This window comes from Enhydra lutris, unplaced genomic scaffold (genome assembly GCF_002288905.1).
Source record: "Enhydra lutris kenyoni isolate GAN:26980312 unplaced genomic scaffold, ASM228890v2 scaffoldscaffold35, whole genome shotgun sequence".
Taxonomy (NCBI): Eukaryota; Metazoa; Chordata; class Mammalia; order Carnivora; family Mustelidae; genus Enhydra; species Enhydra lutris.
Window position 1 is genome coordinate 2,248,564 of NW_019154119.1, and position 18,492 is coordinate 2,267,055.

At 50.0% G+C, this 18,492-nt stretch overlaps 1 protein-coding gene across 1 annotated transcript in view; it reads left to right on the top strand.

Moving 5' to 3' along the window:
• Positions 1–17,206, top strand: part of LOC111154036 (calcium and integrin binding family member 4) — a 48,615-nt gene extending 31,409 nt beyond the window's left edge. Inside the window, exons 4-8 of the mRNA XM_022513390.1 lie at positions 5,093–5,214; positions 13,468–13,598; positions 14,739–14,848; positions 15,649–15,737; positions 17,176–17,206. Coding sequence (XP_022369098.1) covers positions 5,093–5,214; positions 13,468–13,598; positions 14,739–14,848; positions 15,649–15,737; positions 17,176–17,206 — 483 coding nt within the window. The remainder of the gene's footprint in view (positions 1–5,092; positions 5,215–13,467; positions 13,599–14,738; positions 14,849–15,648; positions 15,738–17,175) is intronic.
• Positions 17,207–18,492: the final 1,286 nt, after the last annotated feature.

Below are 18,492 nucleotides of genomic sequence, written 5' to 3' on the forward strand. Positions count from 1 at the left end.
AGTCCAAATATTTTCCCTCTGACTTTCATCTTCAAATCAAATCTCTTGTTCAATAACTTTGAGAGGATCTTTAAAAAAAATGTTAGTTTTTTGGCAGGGACTATGATCTTTTTATTGTCAACAGACTGTAGTTTCTGTTTCAAAAAAAAAAAAATCCTCAGCATTTGGGGTTTATTTTCATCTTCTTTAGTTTTGTCAGACATAGATGGAAATTGCACTACTGAGTTACCTGTATAAATTTCTATACTGACATGTTTATACTCCCTTGTTCGGAACGCTTTCACACTGGGGTGAGTGTGATTCTTGAAATGGAAGCCTTGCTTCGTCAGTTGTCATCTTCTTCCTCCTGTGGAGGACTGAAGGGCTTCTAAATGAGTGTGAAATTTAATGCAGGCTCTCACTGTCTGGATAGGACCCAAAATTTAGTGGTTTGGACTAGAACTGGGATCACTCACGAGCCTCGCTCCCTCTCCTGCCTCTCCCCAGCTGTTCTGTGTGCAGGTGGCTGGACCCAGGGACCCAGGGACACTGGTGAAGCTGCTACTTAGCTCAGGGTGGAGAGCAGGGAGAGGAACAGAGGCAGCCTCTTCTGGACCCTTCGAAACTATCCTTGCAGGCCCTGGCAGCGTCCCTTTGCACAGAGCTGCTCTGTGTGCTAAGGACACGTCGTCACAGGGGAAGTCTGTGCCCTGGGATCTCCCTCCAGGAAGGGATGAAGCAGCGAACCTGGGAGAGGGAGAGGCTGCCATTGTTGGAATGGAGACAGGCCAGGGACACCCTCCTGGCAGGTGCCCACTAGGCCTCACAGAGAACCATACCAACCGCCTCTTGGCCTCCAAGGCCCAGAAACAGCTCTGGTGACCCCGGGCCCTGCCCTGCCATCTTCTCAGAAACAGTGTCCCCCACTCCTCACTCCAGCCCCTCCACCATTTGCAAGCCTTCCTGCTGCCTCCACTTTCTCCTCGGGGCTCCTCCCTCCCTCAGTGTTTGCTCGCCTTGTCCCCTCCAGGGCTGCTCCCAGTCAGGACGGCCACTACCCACAAGAAGGCTGGACGTGGAGTTCCCACAGGCAGGGGCCACAGTTTTGACTTCAAGCTAGCCTCCATTTTGGCACTTTTTGTCAAAAAAAAATTTTTTTTTTCCGTTGAAGTGAGACTTTTAAGAGGTTCCAGTTCTAAGGTTTCTACATTTTAATGGCCACAAGTTCTGCTTCCTTTTCTTTTATGTTTATCTGCCACAAGGGACCATAGCAGAAACGGTGCCGGACAGACTCAGGAGACCTGGGGCCTAGGCTGAGTGACCTTGGGCAAGTCACTCCCCTCACTCCCCACTCCAAGGCCCCTTTTCCACATCCCTGATTTATGAAGGGGTTAGTCTAGACCAGAGATCATCAACCATCTTTGATCATGCCTCCCCAGCAATAAAAAAAAATGGGGAGCATGTACCCATAATATGTGTATATTCAACCTGTCCTTTTACTACAATACCAGTATGTTATGATATGAACATGCAAAATAAAACATTTTAAAGCTAAATATCATATAAACTGAATACACATAAATACTTTAAAAATAGATTTCCTTTCATTTATAGAACAAAATTTTCTCATCTCACCATTGTATTGTTGGTTTGTAACTAATAAGATTAGAGTAAGGGAAAGCAGTCTGGCTGGATGTACTTCATTATTTTTTAAAATCTTCCTTTAACACTTTGAGATTGAGCCGAACATTCAGGGGTCTGGTTCTAGTTGAGTCTATTTTTAGTGGTTGTCCTAGCTGGTCCAAAGAGAAGAAATGTATCTTTGGCTGCATGTATTAAATTACGGCCCTCGTTTTCAATCCCATCCACCAATTAAAGGCTTTTTATTGAAATGAAGCTCGACGATGTCCATCTTCCCTTATGTCAGTCAGTGGCTCTTACAAGCTAATTGGAAAAACACTGCATTTTTGTATTTTTAACAAATGGACTCAGCATCCACTGACACTCTCCATTTGGATGATTTTCAAACAGATTAGAAAAATCTGTTTCTAATATTTTCAAGTACGCAGATAGAAAGCATGATTGTAGGTGACTCCGCACGTTTTCAGCAACAACAATCTGATGTTGAAAATATTCTCTCCAAAGCAGTTCTTTGGAAAAGCAAGTGCTTTTCTCTCTCATTGCTGAAATCATTCACCTCTACCTCGAAGAGTCAGAAGAATCCGAGTTCATTTTTCAGTGGATATCTGCCAACAGTCACTTGTCATCATAAAATGCTCAGCAAATTTGGAACGTTTGCCTTTTGGTGCAAGAAACACATATAATTCCTCTTAAAGTTTGATGGCTCTTTTAAGTGCTCTGTCAAGAGATAACCCACAAACCTCTATGTGTTCAAAAGATTTTCAAAGTCACTTCCCTTCTGATTACAAATCATTGTCTATGTTTTACTGTGCTTTAAATTCTTTTTTTTTTTTTTTTTTTAAATTAACTACCCACACCAGTGCATCCTGTACTACTCTGTGTACTTCTGGACTTAAACCTTTCGACCGGTGGCCTATGGGAAGTTTTGTGGGGCATCGGTTTCACAGGCGTGGCCATCCCTGCACCCTTACCCAGAATCCTTTTCATCATGGAGCAGCCACTCCCTCGGCGATCACACCCAGTTTCTCCCATAACTGGTGTTTTCATTAAAGAAGTAACATACTGTTCAGTCAATATCGCCGCTTTCCATTAGTCTCTCACAGAAATGTGGTTCTTCATGTATTTTATGATCGAAACGGAATCTAGGAAAACCATGTGAGAAACGTCGGTACTTTCCTTCAACTATGTAGCCACCTTTCCACGGTGTGGAATTTTTCAACGCTTATTTCTCCACACCTTCAGCAATATTTCCCCCACATTTTCCGACAGGATCTGTGGTCACTACGTTGTGTTCTGTGCACTGTTCTTGCTACCACCGGCTTCCACACCAACTGCCTTCTTCCCAGCCTCTGGAAGACAAGGGCCCTGTGTGTGTGTGTGTGTGTGTGTGTGTGTGTGTGTAGATAACAGAGTCACGTGACATGGGCCTAAGAGAGAGTGCACTGGCTTCCTAGCAACCATCCCTTCTCCCAACTACTCCCAGCAAAGCCAAGCGTGGAGCTGGGCCCCCAGAGGAGGGAAGATTGCTATCCCATTCCCTGGTTGGATATATGCTTAGGCTCACTGCTCGCTGGTCGCTTGTCTCACCACAGGAAATGAGAACTGAAGCCGGGACTTCAGTTATGTCTGACGAGATTCTCACCGTTTCTACTACCAAAGAGAGAAGAACTTGTATTTTAAGCGGCCGAAGTTCTGGCCCTGACGTTTCCCGGTCGACCCCCGACACTTGCATTATAAACATTATCTTCAATTGTAGTTTCTTTGCAGGAATCTTGTTAAGCTGCCATTTGTGAGAGTTAATTGAGTTAAAATTTGGTCAAGCAATTTGTGAAGCCACTTAGCTACGTGACCTGGGACACATGGTGGGGTAGATGGCCCTTATCAGCACTCGTTTGAGGCCATCACAGTAAGCTTTCCGGGGGGGCGGGGCAGGGGGGCGGGGGTGAGAGGGTGGAGGGGCAGACACTGCAGGAGCTTGTTTGGAGGTTCTAGCAAGGTGGCCCGGATTCTCCCAGCCCCTGGCCACTCCTGGGACACTAACCCTGTCACCTAGGGACCTTATTTATGATGTCAATTCTTAGGGGTATTAGTTCACTAAGGCTGATGGGACAAAGTACCACAGTTATGGGGCTTAAACAACAGAAGCTTATTGTTCTGTTCTAGAGCCTTGAACAGTTCTAGACCCTTGCAAGTTCTAGAGCCTTGCAAGCTGAGATCAAGGTGTCTGCGGGGTTGGTTTCCTCAGAGGGCTGTGAGGAAGGATCCGCTCCATGCCTCTCTCCTAACTTCCGGTGGCATGCCAGCAGTCCTTGCTCGGCTCGTAGGTGCCTCACACCAATGTCTGCCTCCATCTGCACAGAGTGTTCTCCTGCACTGCGTGTCTCTGTGTCCCAAATTCCCCCTTTCAATAAGGACAGAAGTCATACTGGATTAGGGGCCCACCCTACCTCATACGCCCTCATCTTAACCAATTGTATCTACAAGACCCTGTTTCCAAACGAGGTGGCATTCTGAGGTACTAGGGGTTAAGACTTCAACATACAAATCTGGGGGAAGACACAATTCAGCCATGAAGCTGGGCTACACCGCAGACCTTCTAAAATAGGATCTATGGGGGGGGGTGGCTCGCACTTCATGTTTTTGATAAGGACCTTAAGTACCTTGTTTGCTCACTAAAGCTTGAGAGCTACATGGCCACCTGAGGTGACACAGAATGTTCTCTCTCCCACCTCAAATACAATAGGAGCACCAAATAAAACTAAACCATAGATGTTAATATGTAGCTTAGTTCAAAAGAAATGAAGAAATTTTCATGTGCCATAAAAGGAGAGATCAAAACCAGAGGGCTAAGCATTGGCTGTTGCTGGGAAAACCCTAAGGAGTGTTAGACAAGGATATAGGCCCCTAGAGGCAGTGGGGGGGTGGGAGGGGCTGCTGGGGCTCAAATGCCCTTGAGGGAGGTAATAGGCCCATCGGGTGCTTGAAACGGAGGAACTAATCATTTTGCATGAAGCTTGGAGACTTAGAAAGTTACCTTGTCAGTGAAAGTCAGTGAAAGGGGGACCAGAAAAATCAACCAGAGTTTGTTTCAACTAATTAAAAATTGGGCAGATTGGTCATTCATATCTGCTCTGTGAACTCACGGGATCAAATAGTTTTCTTAGCTGAGGTGCATCTAAGAAAAAGAATTTGGGTTGCTTGAGGGGACGCATGGGGGTCATTCTAGGATACTGCAGCAAAGTTGGGACCTGATAAGGCCTGCCAACAGGCAAGGAAAAGTTTAAAACAGGCAGGGCTAGGCATCTGAGCAACTGGGAGAATGAAGTCCTGGTAGGTGGGAATGAATTAGCATACTGAAAGCAGAGGAGGGTCCTAGAGAGGAATTTGCTGTGTTTCTGATAGACAGGTGAGGGCCAGGGAGGAATGAATCTGACATTGAAAGGCCTCCCCACCCCCTCCTCCTCTTTCACAGGTCAACCCTTTCAGAGATCGAATCTGCAAAGTGTTCTCCCACAACGATATGCTCTCCTTTGAGGATGTGCTGGGCATGGCATCTGTGTTCAGTGAGCAGGCCTGCCCCAGCCTGAAGATCGAGTATGCCTTTCGCATCTATGGTGGGTGACTAAGTGGTGGTGGTGGGTAGGGGTCAGTGCCATAGAGTAAATACCAATCTGGAATCCATTAACATCAATTCACCAGTGGGATGATGTCCATTGGGATTCACTTGGGTGTTTATGGGTATTAGCATGTTTCTTGAGTTCTGTAGATTAAAAAAAAAAATGGTGGTGAACTACTACTTCAGTGGATAGATGGCTTCCCCTCCATGCCATCAGAGGCAAATGGAGCCACGGGTGTTGTATTTTGTGGTAACAGTGTAGACAGGTGAGAGAGAGAGAGAGAGATGGAAGACTACATATGGGTATGAAGGAGCCATGCTTGTTTTGCAGAAATTGTGAAATTTGAACACCAGAACTAGCTCAGCCACAAAATGGCTGAGAAATCTTGGACAAATCATTTCATCTTTCTGGGCCTCAGTTTCATCATCTTTAAAATGAGGTGTTTGAGAGAGATCATCTCTGAGGTCTTATGACAGTTTTTGGTCTCTAGTTTTGCCTGGGGTAGCCATAAGATACTGCAAAAATTCTGCTCTTCAGGGGGCTCATGTCCCCTTAGCTGAGATGCCTGGAGTTCTCAAAAGAAATTAAAAGGAAAGAAACAAAGAAATCTTGGGAAGCCTTCAAACAGACCATGTACAAGGCTTTAAGCTCATTGTGACAACTCTTTGGCCCCAAAGGACTTGTACATTCAGGCTTGCATAGTTTGGCCTTTCATATGCTCTCCCTTCCAGCCAGGTCCTCCCTGTCCCTACACAGTGGACACCATCTTATTCTTGCCTTGCCCAAATGGACTGGGATAAAATGGAGTGGGGGAGTTTTAAGCCTGATGGACCTGTGAGGGCTCAGTTTTCTCATCTGTAAAAAGGACTTAATGGTATTTTTGTAAGCCCTATGTCCTCAAGCTTAGTATCCAGTAATAGCTGAGTAAGCGTCTATCATACTGTCATTTCCACAGAGAGCAACTACAAACTCAAATATATATGTATACTTGGGCCCCTGGGTGGCTCTGTCAGTTAAGTTTCTTCCTTTGGCTTTGATCATGATCCCAGGGTCCTGGGATTGAGACCTGAGTTGGGTTCCCTGCTCAGTGGGGAGTCTGCTTCTCCCTCTTCCTCTGCCCCTCCTTGGTTCATTCTCTCTTTCTCCAATAAATAAATAAAATCACATATACCATATGTGGTTTATATACATGATATTTATTTATCAGCAGCCTGATGGCACTAATGGTACCAGAAGCAGAGAGTTGAACTTAGAAGAAAGAAATGGTACTGAATGGTCCCCTCCTCCTTTTTACAAACTTTTTTAGCCTAAAGGTGGCTTTCAGTGAGGGACATCACACAGGACTGATAGAAACCTTGAACTCTTTCTGACTTAAAGAATCAGAGAGTTTGGGACAATTTCCTCCTGAAAAGTGAAAATAAGGGAGAGACTGTGAAAGAAAGCCAGAGAAGGGAGCCCAACATCTGTGTATGAACTATGCCCAGATCTCTAAACCATATATACAAGGGCAGACTCAAAGCAGCTGAGGTAGATAACAGAACTGAGATTTGAGTGGCCACTGCATTTTAACAAGTTCCCTCTGTGACAGGGTTTGCACTTTAAGTCCTGTCAATTGCCTGATAGAATTAAAATTAAAAAAAAAAAAAAATCAGCACTCTTTAGAGGAACATAACAGAATCCAGAGTTTTTACAATAAATCATTTATAACGTCTAAGGTACAATCCAAAATTATTCAATATACAAAAATTTTGGAAAACCAGAAATGTCTGATCTACAGTCTGAAACTATTCAATAGACAATTAAAAAATAAAACTGATATGGTCTCAAGAATGGAGCCTGACTCTGACATGACCCAGATGTTGGAATTAGCTGACAAGTCTCTTAAAACAGCTACTAACCCTTGGCCAGTGAAGTAAAAGAAATTCATAATGAAGGGAACAGTAGGAATTCTCCACAGAGAAACAGAAACTATAAGAAAGAATCAAATGGAAAATATGAAAGTGAAAAATAAAATATCTAAAATAAAAATTCATTGGATGGGCTTAACAGGAGAATTGAGATGACAGAGGAAAGAGTCAGAAACCTGAAGATAGTTCAGTATAAATAATCTAATCTGAAGAATGGAAGGAAAAGAATTAATGGGGAAGAAAAGATATTTGAAGAAGGAATGGCCCCACACATCCTACGTTTGATACAAGACACACATTTATAATGAACTTCAAGCAGAGTTAAGTACAAATGAAATCACATACCCAAATTTAATTGGCTTCGTGGTCCTCACCTGTTCATTAGTCGTCCTCCTTCCTTACCCCAAGTACTTCTGGGGATCCCCAGGGAGGTCTAGGACTTGTACCACAGAGCACTTGCTATTTTGCCCCCAGCCACTTCTGTCTCCTGTCAGTACCCTTCTGGATGGGCAGCTCTTCCCAAAGCAGAGTGCTGGCCCAGGCTCAGGGATCTCATCTTAGCCAAGAGTCTTCAGTTGGCCAGTAACAGGGACTTACCTGTGTAAAAGGCAACAGATGAAGAACAGCAATGTATTCATTTTCCATTGCTGTGTAATAAATTACCACAAATCTAGTGGATGTAGACAACATGTTTATAATCTCACAGTCTCCGTGGTCTAGGAGTCTGGCATAGCTTATATGTGTCCTCTCCCAGGATACCACAGGGCTGCAGTCAAGGCTCTGTCTGGGCTGCCTGTAACTGGGGAGAAATCCACTTACAAGCTCACTCTGGTTGTTGACAAGTGCATTTCTTTGTGTCTGTGGAGCTTAGAGCCCTGGCTTCCTGCTGGCTATCTGCTGGAGACTGCCTTCGGTTTCCAGAGGCTGACATATGCTCCTTGCCACATGGGCCTCCCCTGACACAGCCACTTGCTTCTTCAAAGACAGCCAGAGAGAGAGTCTCTTGGGTGTGTATGCTGGTAAGATAGAGTCTCATAACACTGTAATCACAGAAGTAACATCCCATCACTGTTGTCAAATTCTGCTGGTGAGATGTAAGTCACAGTTCCCTTCCACACAAAAGGGACATGGAGATTATATACGCATAAGCACCAAGAGGGGCAGATCTGGGGGGGAGGAGGGCTCTAAAGTTTGTCCATTGCAAGCAGCATGGAACCATGGGGAAACCGAAGCAGCTTCGCAAGGATGCAGGGGACAAGTGGTCAGGAAGTGAGGCAACTGCTGTCTGCTTTTCTCTCTATGGCTGCCGGATCTATCCTCTCTGCTTCTCTCTCTGCATTTGCTCTTCCTGCAGACTTTCCTGTTTCTGTGCCCATGGGCCAAAGAGGAACACCCTGGTCCCCTATTTACTCAGGAGAGGCTGATGGCTCAGCCAAACCCATGATCTTACTACTCCCTGGCTGGGTCAACAGCCTTGTCCAACCACCCACAGCCCAAAAGATGCAGAGTCACGGAACAGACATAGCTCCAGAGGCCCACTGCTGGGGGTGGGGACACTTCTCAGAGATGGTAAAGTGTGGGCTGAGCAGATGTTCCCAAAGATGTCTGCCTCAGCTGTCTTTCCATGGTTTCCCGAGCTAAACAAACAAAAACACCCCAACCTTCAGGGAAGCTATAAGAACAGCAGGTTCTCTTCAGGCTTCAAGGCACAGGGGCCAAACTGTGTTCGGCTGAGACATGAGAAGAATGTCCTCACTCCCAAGAGGTCAGACTGAGCGCCTGAGGTCCGGTAAGGGACCAGATAACCCCTGTCCCCCCATGCTGTCCTTGTGTCCTCCTCAAGCCCCTCTCTGCAGGCCCCCTTGACAGATTTCCTTCCTCCTTGAGCTCCAGCCCCCAAACATAAAGCACAAAGCCTTCATGCAAATCAGCTGTGCAAATAGACACCCGGGGACTCATAAACTCCAAGGCTTCCTCAGATACACCCAGACAAATCTGAATTCTCTTTGGGTTCAGAAGATTTGTTGCCTCACAGAGCTGTCAGCAGGATTAGGGACGGGATGCGTGACTCTCTGAGCACGGCGCTTGGCGCGTGGGAGCTGCTCAGTACATTGAGGTGGTAACGGTAGACGTGAGGGCAGAAGAGGAGGAAGAGAAAGGAAAAGAAAATGGTGATGGCCCTGGTGATCCTTCTTCGGCAAAGTCCAGAGACTTAACTCGATGCTCGAATGCCTTGGTCCTCCGCGCGTAGTCCATGCACCAGCAGTGACATTGCCAGGAAGCCGGTCAGGAATGCGGAATCTCCAGCACCCCCCCAACAGGCCGCTTCAGGGTCCGCACGTTAACAAGACCCCCAGCTGGGTCCTCCACATCCTAACATTTGGGAGACATTGCTCTAACTCACTGGTCCTCAAACGGGACTGCACACTGCAGTCATCTGGGGACCCAGGACCCACGGATGCTTGGGCCCCCACTGTGCAGGTCTGATGTAGGGGTGCTGGGTGGGCCCCGGCTGGTGGGGGCTTTTTCAAAGCTCCCCGGGGAATTCTCAAGTGCAGTGGAGTTTCGGAGCTACTGTGCCGGTTCGGCTTCCATTCAGTCGTATGGAAGTGCCCATGTTTTTAAAAAGAGAGAGAAAAAACCTGGAATTAGGCTCTGCAGAGCCAGGGAGAAGTAGACGACGGTCTGCCCCCTTCAAGCCCCCTGATCTGCCACCTGTAGTATGGGACTGTGGTTCTTAGCATCACAAGACGATTTCTGTGCCTATAGGCTTCTCATCTTCATCCAGGCAGGAGGAAGAAAGGATGGGAGGAGGGATAGGAACCAAATGAACGTTTGAAGGCACCGCTGAAGTTGACTCTTCAACTTCATCTTGTTAACAAGCTTTCTTGGATACCCCACCCAGCAGCTTTGGAGGGCTTTGTCCGGAACTATGTCACGTGGCCACAGATAGCTGCAAGGGAGACTGGAAAGCTGGGTTTTAAGTTGAATAGGGTGTCACCCTGGACAGGAATTGCACTGCTGCTAGTAGGAAGGCGAAGGGGGAGGGGATGGTTATCTGTCAAGAATCCAGCACTGGGGATGTACCTGCTAGGTTCCAGTTTCTGCTTTGAGGGACGTTCCCGGCCTCCAACGGATTCATCCCCACCCCTCTCTGGAGGGACTTGCACCTGTCAGAGACCGACCGATACCCCAGGCCCTGCCTTCCTGCTCCAATCAGCCAACTGCCACCAGATGTGAATGACCTTCAGGCAGGGGCCAGAGCGCCCCCGGGGAGAACTTGCCACACCGCCCCAAGACCTGACCCGGGACTGAGGGCTGGGAGAGGCACGGGAGGCAGGCTCCGTTCTCCTAGAAATGATGGTGAGAAGCGTGCCTTTCGTCACTCAGACAACATGGGCTGATTTCTGTAAAATGACTTCGTAAATTGCAAGGAGTCACATGACAGGGAGGTTGGGATGATGATGGCAAGAATGTTCTGGAGCCCCGATTCTCCAAGCTTTCTCTAACCTTCCTGTTGTCGGGGAAACAGCAAGAGGTAGGCCCTCCCCCACTCTCAGAACAGCCCCAAGACTGCAGGTCTGAGACTGCTGAGGCTGCAGGGGCTGGCCAGCTGCCCAGAGCTCCCAGCCCCCACTCCTTTCCCAGTCGGCTGTGCCCTTGCACCCCCAAAGGAGGGGAACTGTCCAGGACTACATTCTACTCCAGCAAATTATTCTGTCTTCAGATGGCCTGGGACCAAAGCCATGTCACTTTGCTGCAGTCTTCGCATACGGGAGCTGGGCCAGCAGGATGCCTGGGGACACTGCGGGGTCTCGGGGAGAGGCTGTGGAGCCTCTTACCAGCAGTGCAATGTCACTGCGGCTGCCCCCTCCCTCTAGTCCCGGTGCTGGTCCCTCCGCCCCTCCACCTGCTCCCAGCCCTCACCCACAATGTGAGATAGCAAAGCTGTGCAGGGAGAGTCTTGGAGGAACGTCTCAGGCCTTAGCCTCCAGGTCCTGGGGCTGATAAACAGTTGGTCAGGGGAGAGCCACCTGCTTAAGGAATGGGGTGCTGAGTTAGACTTTCTGCCTCCATATCCTATCTGGGGGAACAGAGGCAAAGTTCTGGGCTCTACCCCTGTAGGATTCAGTGACCTCAGTACACCTGCTCCTCCATTCCAGGGCCAACATAGCTCTGGATTCCATTCTTCAAAGCGAGAGATTACACAGTTTCCAAGGTTGGCATTTTCAGTATTTAATATCCTCTAGTGACACAGAATTGAGCTTCTACTCTACCTAATGAACGTCTTCTGTAGCGAGCATCTTCTATGTTCCAAGCCCCATGCCAGACGACTTCCATGCATTTCCTTATTCAATTTTCACAGCAACACTCTGGAGATGCTATTATCTATTTTATGGATGAGGAAACAGAGGCTCAGATCATGTATTAGTTCGGGTTAAATTTGGTGGCAAATGGCAGGGGACCCCCAGGGGTTTACACAAGATGGCTTCCAAGATTTCCAGCAGCGACGTGTTATTTCTCTAACATGTAGAATCCCAGAGGCAGTTGTCCTCAGTGGTTCTGCAATGGCCGGGATGTAGGTTCCTCCTTGATGTCACCTTATCCTCCATTCCCAAGGTGGCCTCAAGGTCACGAAGAAGGTATAGCCTTCTCTTTAAAGACATTCCCGGAAGTTTGCTGGTGCCTCTTTCTCTTATATCTCACTGGCGAGATCTCAAATATGGGGTCACATCGAGCAGCAAGGGAGGCTGGGAAATGTAGTGTAGTGTTCATTTTAGATGGTCATGAACCCAGCTGAAAATTGGCTGCTTCATTATAATATGAACAGTTATGAGTGATTCAGAGCACAGACTGCCCACAGAGCTGGACTACCTGGGTTTACCACTGTCTCCATCATTTATCAACGTGTGACTTTGGATAGTTCACGCGTTCACTGACTCAACAAATATTCAGTGAGTGCTTACTCTGTTCCAGGTACTGTTCTAGGAGCTGGGGATGCAATAGTGACCCAAAACACTAAGCTTTCTGCCCTTGAGGAATTTACATTTTAGCGGAGAGAAATAAAGGAGCTAATGGGTAAAACATACAGTGTGTCAGGTAGTATGGGGCGCTAGGAGAAAAATAAAGCAGGGAATGGGATAGAAAGTGCAATTTTAGGCATGTTCTGGTAAGAAGCTGGCATTTAAGTGGGTGGGTGTTCCAGGGAGGGGAAGCACAGTGCAAAGGCCCTGAGGCAGGATCATGCGGAGGTCATCAGGCTGGGTCCACTGTCTCTCCAAGGGGAGCAGGGAGGGTCTGCTGACATCTTAGCCATGGGGAGCAAGGCAAGGACATAGTCAAGGATGATTCCAAGCTTATTGGCCATTACCCATTTGCCAAGAAGGGGACAGCTGAGTGCAACAGGTTTGGGGCCAGGGAGGAGGGGGGTACGGCAAGAGTTTGGGTTTCGACCTCTTGAACTTGAGGGACCTATCAGACCTCCAAGTGGAGAGGACAAGAAGGCCTGTGGATGGGTATGCTCCTGGAGTTCAGGAGAAGCCCAGGTTGGACACAGATATTTAAAGGCAAGAGGCTGAACTGAGACTGAGAAAGTGGGGACGGTTATTCAATCTCGGTGCGCCTCACTGTCTTCGTCTGTGTTATGAGGACTAAATGCAGTAGAAGAGAAAGCACTTAGATCATTGCTGGGCACATCTGCTTGTCGTGGGGGCGTTGTACCTGCCTAAGCTTACTGCCCTTACTTACTGCATGGCTGATGAGCAGTGTGGGGGCTGTGCTGGGGGTTCTAGAAGAGACAGGGGCCGCACTGGGGATTCTAGAAGAGGCAGGGGCCGCACTGGGGATTCTAGAAGAGGCAGGGGCCATGCTGGGGGTTCTAGAAGAGGCAGGGGCCATGCTGGGGGTTCTAGAAGAGGCAGAGGCTGCACTGGGGATTCTAGAAGAGGCAGGGACCATGCTGGGGGTTCTAGAAGAGGCAGGGGCTGCGCTGGGAGTTCTAGAAGAGGCAGGGGCCATGCTGGGGGTTCTAGAAGAGGCAGGGGTTGCACTGGGGGTTCTAGAAGAGGTAGGGGCCATGCTGAGGTTCCCAGAGGCAGCAGGGGCATTCTCCCAGAGAGCCTCCCTCGGCATCCATGGCTCTATGTAGTTCAGCCCGCCTTCCACACTTAACCTCGGTCTCACTCTCCCAGACCTCCAAGCCACTGTTCCCCACACCCCAGACTAATCACTCTCGTGCTGTTCCTTCTCCACCACTATCCCTAGTGACCCTGGCACCTCCTCTGGTTTCCATCTCCGGAGGCCCAAACCCTTTAATCCTTCTCTGACGCCTCTTCCTCCAAGAAGTCTTCCTCATTCACACCCCCAATTCCAATCAGACATGAACTTGCCCATCTGGAAACCCTTGGAACCCTTGGGAGGCCTGTTCCTTTCTCTCTGGAGCCAAGCTACTCAGGTGCCCAGCAGTCTCCCCCGGCACCTCCAGACTGGGAGCTCCATGCAGACTGGTACCAGTCTGGTCCATCTGTGCCCTGAGGTCTGGCTCAGGGAAGGGCACCCAGCAGGCACCCATGTGTCTGCTGAGAGCGAATGGTGAGGCGGTGGCGAGAAGCAGATGCAGTTACAGGGAAACAAGGCAGCCCTAGGCCCCTGGTGCCGAGGAGAGCAAGGCTCATGCCAGGAGGACAGGTCCCGTGTTAGAAGCTGCTGGAGCGCGAGGAAGGAACCATCCTGGGCCTGAGGGTGTCAGGGAGACTTCACAGGGAGGCACGGGAGAGTGAGCACAGGGTGAAGTCAGAGCATCCCAGGGCTTGGAGGAAAAGGAGCGGGCACTCCGGGCATGGGGCTGCCTTCTGCAAAGGCTGGGGGTAGAAGCACTCAAGGCCAGTAGAGAAGACTTGCCACAGGCACTGACAGGCCCAAGGATACCCTTTCCAAGGCTCCTCTGTAGGGAACTGGGTTAAACACACCTGGCGGCGGGGAGGGGGGTCCAGTGTGGACGGGGCTTGTGTAATGCCTATATTTTGTTGTTGTTGACATACAGTGTTCTAGTAGTTTCATAGGAATGACCATATTTTTTAACTCAAAAAGGAGGACCCTTCAAGGTCTGACAAGGGTCAGGGCACTCGCTGGAGTGGACACCAGGGCACTGTCCTCAGTGCGAGTGGGGGAGGTGCTCAGGTCACCCTGCTCAGGGCCAAGAGCAGGGATCTGTGCTCAGGTCCAGGCGTCTGTCTGCTCCTCCGTGCCCCCCGCTCCAGGCCACCAAACCGCCTAGTTGCTTATGTGATCTGAGGTGGAGATTTCCCTAGCGCGGTGGGTGACGCGGGTTTGGGAACCAGCCTAGCTGGGTCCGCATCCCACCTTCCGCTTACCAGCAGTGTGGGCCAACATCTCACACCTCCAGGCCTCAGTGTCCTTTTGGCAAAGTGAGACTCATAAAAGGTCAGTTGTGAAGATTCAGTGACTGAAACCAGGTGGGCTCCAGGCCCGCCTGGGACAGGGGTGGGGGGTGGGTTCTGTGGGGCATGGCCCCCTGGCCCGAGGGAGGCTGAGGAAGCCCCCCTTCCTCTCTCACTTGGCCTCCTCTTCACAGACTTTAACGAGAATGGCTTCATCGACGAGGAGGACCTGCAGAGGATTGTACTCCGACTGCTCAACAGTGACGACGTGTCCGAGGACCTGCTGGCTGACCTCACGAGCCACGTGTGTGCCCGGAGCCACACGGGCTGGGTTGGGCCGGGCCATCCCACAAAGCCCCCGGGTGGCAGGCAGGGTGGGGGTGCCCTGACGGATGGGCACATGGCTGGAGGCAACTATCTTCCAAGTTTCTGTCTTTCCTCCAAGGTCCATCCTTCCAGGGTCCCCAAGAGCAGGTGTCCAAGCCATCTGCTCCAAGGGCCCCTCCCACCCACATGGCGGTCACTGAGGGCAGGTGGCCTGACAGCAGCTTAGCCTCAGAGGGCACATCCCCATGTCCCCTAACCCATGTTATCCATGGGAAACTTCAAGTGCTTGAGGTCTGGATTGACACTAGAAGCAAAGATAAAACTGTGGGAGGTCATCACTGCCTCCTTGAACTGACCGGGCTCCTTGCAGTACGAGCCCCTGCCTGTGATTAGATACAGGTGTGGGTGGGGGGGTGTCATCCCTTTCACCTCCACACCCATTTTCACTGCCTAGTTTGTGCTGGAGGCATGAAGGACACTCTTCCCATGATGAGACCAGCCCACGAGGCTCCAGACCTCAGTGCACATGACCTTATCTCTGCATCTCCATGTCTTTGTCTGGGGTGGGGAGTAGCGAGGGGGGTGGGGAGAACATCTGCCTTACTCCCCCCCCCCCCAGGGTGGTTGGGGGACTCACATGCTAGTGAAGCACCTAGCAAGAGCCTGGCCTATAGTAACACTCGGCATGAGAAGTTCTCCCCTCTGCCTGCGACCCTGTGTCATTTTTTCATAGCGGGCTCCTCTCTGCTCTCTGGCTTTTTCTGCACCCCTGGCCAGGTCCTAAGTGAGTCAGATCTGGACAACGACAACATGCTATCTTTCTCGGAGTTTGAACATGCGATGGCCAAGTCTCCAGACTTCATGAAGTAAGGTGTTCTGGATTGGGGGTGGGGGGAGAGCAAGTGCCCACCACAGTTGGGGGCGGGGGCAGGAAGAGCCAATAAAGCCCCCCAGTCTTCCTAAGGAGGTCATGAGTCTCCAGGGTACTTTGCCGATGCTTTCAGAATCAGCAAACCTGGAGCTTTGGAGAAATTAGGTAACCGAAATTTCTAACCTTTAGAAAGAGGGAGTGGGGCTTAACCAGCAAAGGCAAGATGACATTCCAGGCTCTGCAAATGACGTGGGTGGCCCAGACTTCAGATGCTGGCTATCTAGACGTGGCACACAGGGGTCTTCCCCTAGGCCCAGGGGGCTCCAGGACTGACCGGCGAGTGGCCTTTGCTCCCCTGCCCCCACAACTCCAGAGGTCCCCGGGAGTTGGGGATTTGCATGGGTGTGTGAAAATGCTGGTCACAGAGTATTTCCAAACCTTGTTTCATGCAGAAGGGGCATTAAATTGTCTTCTATCTTCGTACAGACACCCTAGAGATGACTGGCCATCTCCATATTGCCCCAGCCATGTTTAATGGTTTTGTTTGGATCCTTCCAGTTATGGGGAAAGCACACCACCCCACCCCACCCCAAGAGGCAGCCCATTCATGATCCAACAGCCCTGTTAGAAGGCCCTTCTTGGGTGCAGTGGACCTCTGTTTGCCGGTGTCTGCTGCTCCTGGGCCCTCTTCTGCCCTTGGTCTCATAGTCTCGGTGAATTTGATAGCAAAGCATGGCTGCCATGATGGTTTAACCAACCAATCAGAAAAAGAACAAAGCGCTAGACCTCAGAGAGTACCTGGTCAGGAACGGAAAATGGTTCATTCTCTCTCTTCTCCGTACCCAGAGCCTCTGCCTCTCTCCTCATTTCCTCTGCACTCAGCTCAGCCTGCAGACAGGAAATCTCTCCCTTGTCAGACAGGAGGCCAGTTATGGCCTCCCGGCAGATGTCGGTCACTCCTAGTAGTATCTCTCAGCTCTGACTCCAGATTGGGTCAGCTGTTCACCCCTCTTCTAATTGCGTGGCGGGAGGAGAGGGCTCTCCAGGCCGTCCTGGCCGCTGTGGGACCTATGTGTGGGCATACCCTCTGACAGACAGTCCACACTTAGAACCACCCCAACTAAGGGTAATTCCTCTTCTTCCAGAACAACCCAGCACATAACAGAGACCAGAATCCTGTCCTCCTTGTCTTTTTCTTTGCATCTCTCCAATTTCTTTCCATTGGTTTTTGGCACCACGAGGTTCTGACACCCTTTGCTTTCTGGTGATGCTAAAAGGAGCAGAAGGCTTTGGGAGGGTTTGCAATAGCTGCAAACTGGCCATGACAGAGAGAGAGGGACAAGAGGGTGCCACCAGGACCACTATGAATCTGGAAATTGGAGGGCACTTTAGATCTGTAGCTCAGGGTGGCTTCGTGGGATGCTTTCTCTCAGCTCCTTTCGGATTCACTTCTGGGGATTTTGATGTGGCCATACCTGATCTGGCGGCTTCACGGAGACACTGGAACTTGGAATTCAACCCCCTCCGGGCATTGGGAGACTCTGGTCAGAAGTATGACGTGGTCCCCATCCTTCCCTCACTTGTAGACCATTGTTTATTCAATAAAGCAAAACAAAACCTTTCCCTTGCCCCGCCAGTTCATTTTTTGAATACAGGATCACTAATTTTTATTAAGCACTGCTCGTTCCGGGGCTTAAGTTTGCCAATGACGTCAAGCTAGCTGGGACGACCAGACTTTTTGAGGACAGGGTCCAAATCCCAACCGCCTCACAGCAGGGAAAAGGCCAAATGGGATGAAGTTTATGCAGAAAACCCACAACATTCCATTCTTCCCCTGGAGCTACCTCCCAGCGTCTCTCCTGCCGACTGCACAGAGTCGTGTTGGGCAGTGGTCATTCCAGCTGGTGCCTGGCTTCCCAGTCCTTGTCATGGGAGAAGACATCGAGGATCCACTTCGCACCCCCAGGCCCCAGGATGCAACATGTGGACCAGCAATTGGGGGTTATTTGCTTTGCTCTTCAGCCAAATCCTGGAATGAATTTGGCCACCACAGGGACCCTTGGGGACCCAGGTGGTCAAGGAGTCTGGGACACAGGAGAAGCCCCTTATAGGGTCCCTGAGAGCTGACAGATGCCCCTCTGATGGGCACACAGTTTTTCTGGTTTACATCGTCCTCCGGGAAGGTGTCTAAACACTGGATCCCAGGGGAGGGGCTGTTTCGCTGAGACATGTACTTGAACCTGCAGTGGTCTCTTTGCCTTCAGGTCCTGACTCACCCATTCAAGATGTAATAAATTTCCCATTGATGGATGGAGTCCCTTGATCAAATCTAAGAGATGCTGGAATGTTAGAGAAAACCTGTCATGTGGATACACACCTGGCCTGAGGTCCCCATCCCAGATCCTGTGTATGGAGGGGCTGTCCCCCACATCCTGTCCCCTGCCACGGAGAAGTGGGAAGAGCAGCCTGGTGAGAGCAGACACTCCAGACTCCCCACTGCAGGCATGTGACTGGGGAACCTGTTCTCCCCATTTCCTTGAAGAATGGCTCAGTCCTGGGCCACCCCCTCCCATCCTATTCTAGAAATAGTCCCCAGGAGAGACACCCCAGCAGCCTGTCCGTGCCTGTCTGGGAAGAATGCAGAGAGAGGTTGCCGGACGCAGCTTTTTCTCTCAGGCACCACGGGGGCTTCTAGGCTGCGTCATCCCCACTTCCCATGTCTCCACATGGACCACAGGCAGGTTATGTAG